The sequence below is a fragment of the Poecilia reticulata genome, linkage group LG11 (assembly GCF_000633615.1).
Source record: "Poecilia reticulata strain Guanapo linkage group LG11, Guppy_female_1.0+MT, whole genome shotgun sequence".
Lineage (NCBI taxonomy): Eukaryota > Metazoa > Chordata > Actinopteri > Cyprinodontiformes > Poeciliidae > Poecilia > Poecilia reticulata.
In genome coordinates this window covers 27,228,801-27,231,943 of record NC_024341.1, presented here as the reverse complement: position 1 = coordinate 27,231,943, position 3,143 = coordinate 27,228,801, and the positions used below count along the sequence as shown (strand labels likewise).

The window sequence follows — 3,143 nt, the reverse complement described above, 5'->3', positions numbered from 1 at the left end:
TTAAAGGAGACCTGCTGTGCAAAATTCACACTTTGCATGTTTTTATACTTGCGTTTGGGTCTCTACTGCTTCTAAAACCATCCCAGGTGCTTGAATAATCCATCCCGCTGGTTTTTGGCAGCAAATTAATGTTTTTTAGTGTCTAGAAAAGGAGCAGTTTTAAAACCGTCAGATTAAGTAACAGTCCATGGCACGCCGCCGGTGCCCAGCAACCCAAACTGAGCTACAGCACATTTGGTCAGCTGGTTTTACAGCTGTATGCTCTACACAATGGCTGCTGGAAAAGACGTGTGTTTTGTTGTTGGCTTATCATGCAGAAACCACCTGCTTCATTCTTGCTGGTTGTACAGGAGGCTCTACTTCTGCTTTTCAAAGATGCATGGTTGGATGATTGTGCATCTSTTTGCAGCCTTTCTGTGGCATTCAGAGTTTCTGTTGGGTTGGATTTTAATGAGGTTTTTATTTACACCTAAGTTTAAATGTGAAGCTCGGATATAATTATATTTAAATATTGATTAAATAAGATTAATGTGAAATGATCTGAAACGTTCAGAACTCTAGTTTGTGGCTGTTTGAACCCAGAACCTCTGGGTGGAACTAAAATAACCGGATGAGATGAAGGAGGATCTGGTGTGACTTCCTCAGCAGGAGGTCGTGTTTATTTTATAATTTTTTTGTAAATGTAATGCACATTGTTATGATCAGTACTTACATTTGAATTGCAAAAGCTGGTTTTTATGAGTTAATGAGACATTTTTGTTCTTTCGGAGATTTGGGTCAAATTTTAAATGAGATACCACAAAATCTAACAATATCTGGAAAATAATTTTCTTTTTGTTTTAAAAATTATCTGTACAAAGTCAAATTGGCGTTTAGAGGATTAAAATACTGACATCTGATCAATATATTATTTTTTCATTCATGGAATAGAAAAATATTAAGAGCAGTTTTCTGAAGTGGACATTTTTGTCTTTAACGACCCAAAGAGGGTCGGTTTTTAATCCCTTAGAGAAAATAATCCAGAGTCTGTTTACACATCAATTTCACCTGATGTCACCAAACCAGCTCTAAAGGGTTAATCTTCTCAGGTTTGTTGAATGTTTCGTAGTTTGGAGCACAACTGAAGTTTCATTGATTWATGCAAGAAAATAAAAAAAATACAGCTTTTTTTCTATATGTGGGCAATTTTTTTTCCTTCTCGGTTTTATAATGGACTTAAGATTTCCAGTTTTCTAAAGTCGAACTGAAAATGGGGTCWTGTGCTCTAATTSAGGAAAATTTTGTCCAAATGGRCAAAAATGTAAATCAAATCCACCTTAAATTCAGTTATTGATCTGCTAAATAATTACATTTYGMRAAGTGTTGCATGATGGAGCCTCACTTTGCTGCAGTAAATCCATAAACTGTTCAGGTTTTAATTCTTGGCTTCCTGCAAGCAGAACCCTGATGGGGAGAATTTGAAAAAGTTTTTTTCTTCTTCTATTGTTTGGAAACTCGGTTATATTTTCTGGACGACTCACTTCCTGTTTATGCTGTAAAACGTTTTTCTGCTGCAGTAAACGACCTGATTAATCATTTGGTCTCTATTATTGCAGAATAGCTGATGATTATGTTTTACTCTCTGTTGCYCCTGAGCTGGACTCGTAGCTCTTCATGTTGGTACTGGGAKCGCTGTGGTTTGGACCGGGTCGGGCTTTTTTTTTTTTTTTTTTATCTCCTCTGCAGTTTTTCTGTCTGAGTTTAAACTTTGGGTCAGTCGATGGTCGCCTCGGTTCTGTTCAGCTGGTTGTTTGCAGTCGTGCTAGCAGGGAAATATTTCAGCCAACAGAACCAGAAGATTTGGATCAGAACCGGCCTGTGGTTGGTGTTCAGTGTGGAAACTCTTCTTCTCTGTCTTCTCTGTCGCTCATGGAGGTTCTGGTTCTCCCAGATCCTCAGAGGAAGTTTTATCCGTCTGCACTGTKACCCATTTCTCCAAACAGAACCTTTTTATCCCATCGGCCCAAACCGTCCTCCCTCCCGTCTCAGTGTGATGCCAGAATGTCCCTGTTGACCTTAGATGACCCCTTGTGTCTAAAAGGGCGTCGGGTCTTAAAGTTTTGGTGCYGCTCTGCCGGGTCGGTACCAGCTGCGGTACCAGGACCGCCTTCATGCCTGCTGACTCAAACAGCAGCTCATTCTACCTGATTGCAACACGGCCATCCGACACACACMCTGCTGACCAATCACAGCCATTCTCTTACTGTGTGTTCTTCTCACCTCAGGAGCCTCGACCAATCAGAGGAGGCTGACGGTTCCACCTGAGCAGCCACGGTAAGGTCGTCGTCTGCGTGACCTCTGGACTCTGGATGCTTTCCCAGCTGACTGACTTCCTGTTCTCCTCTGTTCTCCTCTGCAGGTAAAAATCCCACCTGAAGTTTGAGAACAGGAAGCCATGGAGGCTGAACTCCATCAAGAAGATTTAAAATGGTTCACAACTCGGCACAGGAAGGTAAATGTGAAAGATTTATACTTTTATTAAACATCGTCTCTCCCTTTTCTTTGAACAGATCTTTTGCTTCATTTAGTATAAAATATGTCGTCACACCAGGCCACTAGATGGTGCTGTGGGTTTAGCATGGCATCGAACCACCTKAGCTTCCACCTCACCAGCTCCATTTATAATAAACCGTTAAGCTGTCTCCCATGAACAAAGTGCTCATGTAACAGATATTCTTCATCAGAATTGTGTTAAATAGAGCAGGTAAAGTAATATAACGCTGTCCGCCATTTTTTTTTGTTAGATTAGCGCTGGAGCCGTGAGGTTGTGTAACTGAAGAGCGGCTGTGTGTAAACTGGGTCTTGGCTAAATGACGTTACGTGTTTGTTTGACCTTCTTTTTGGAAATGAGGTCAAAATATGAAAACTATTGGATATTCTACCAATATGAAAGCCATTAAGTTCTCTCTAATGAATTTATTGGATATGCTATTGTAAAGTATTGTCTCAGTATTTGTAACCTCTTAGCAGCTGTCGTTGCACTGCATTCATTACACTGTTCTGCATTCTATTTCTCAAAGATTTGTAAACAATATGGAGAAAAAGGTAAAGGGGAAGCATTTCCTGACGTTTCTTTTCTTTTCTGTTCTTTCAAGGAGAGGCAG

General features: G+C 40.3%; 1 protein-coding gene across 1 annotated transcript in view; it reads left to right on the top strand.

Moving 5' to 3' along the window:
- The window catches only part of sfpq (splicing factor proline/glutamine-rich), a 23,023-nt gene extending 20,492 nt beyond the window's left edge, over positions 1-2,531 (top strand). The window contains exons 10-11 of the mRNA XM_008422878.2: positions 2,265-2,313; positions 2,399-2,531. Coding sequence (XP_008421100.1) covers positions 2,265-2,291 — 27 coding nt within the window. The 3' untranslated portion in view covers positions 2,292-2,313; positions 2,399-2,531. The remainder of the gene's footprint in view (positions 1-2,264; positions 2,314-2,398) is intronic.
- Positions 2,532-3,143: the final 612 nt, after the last annotated feature.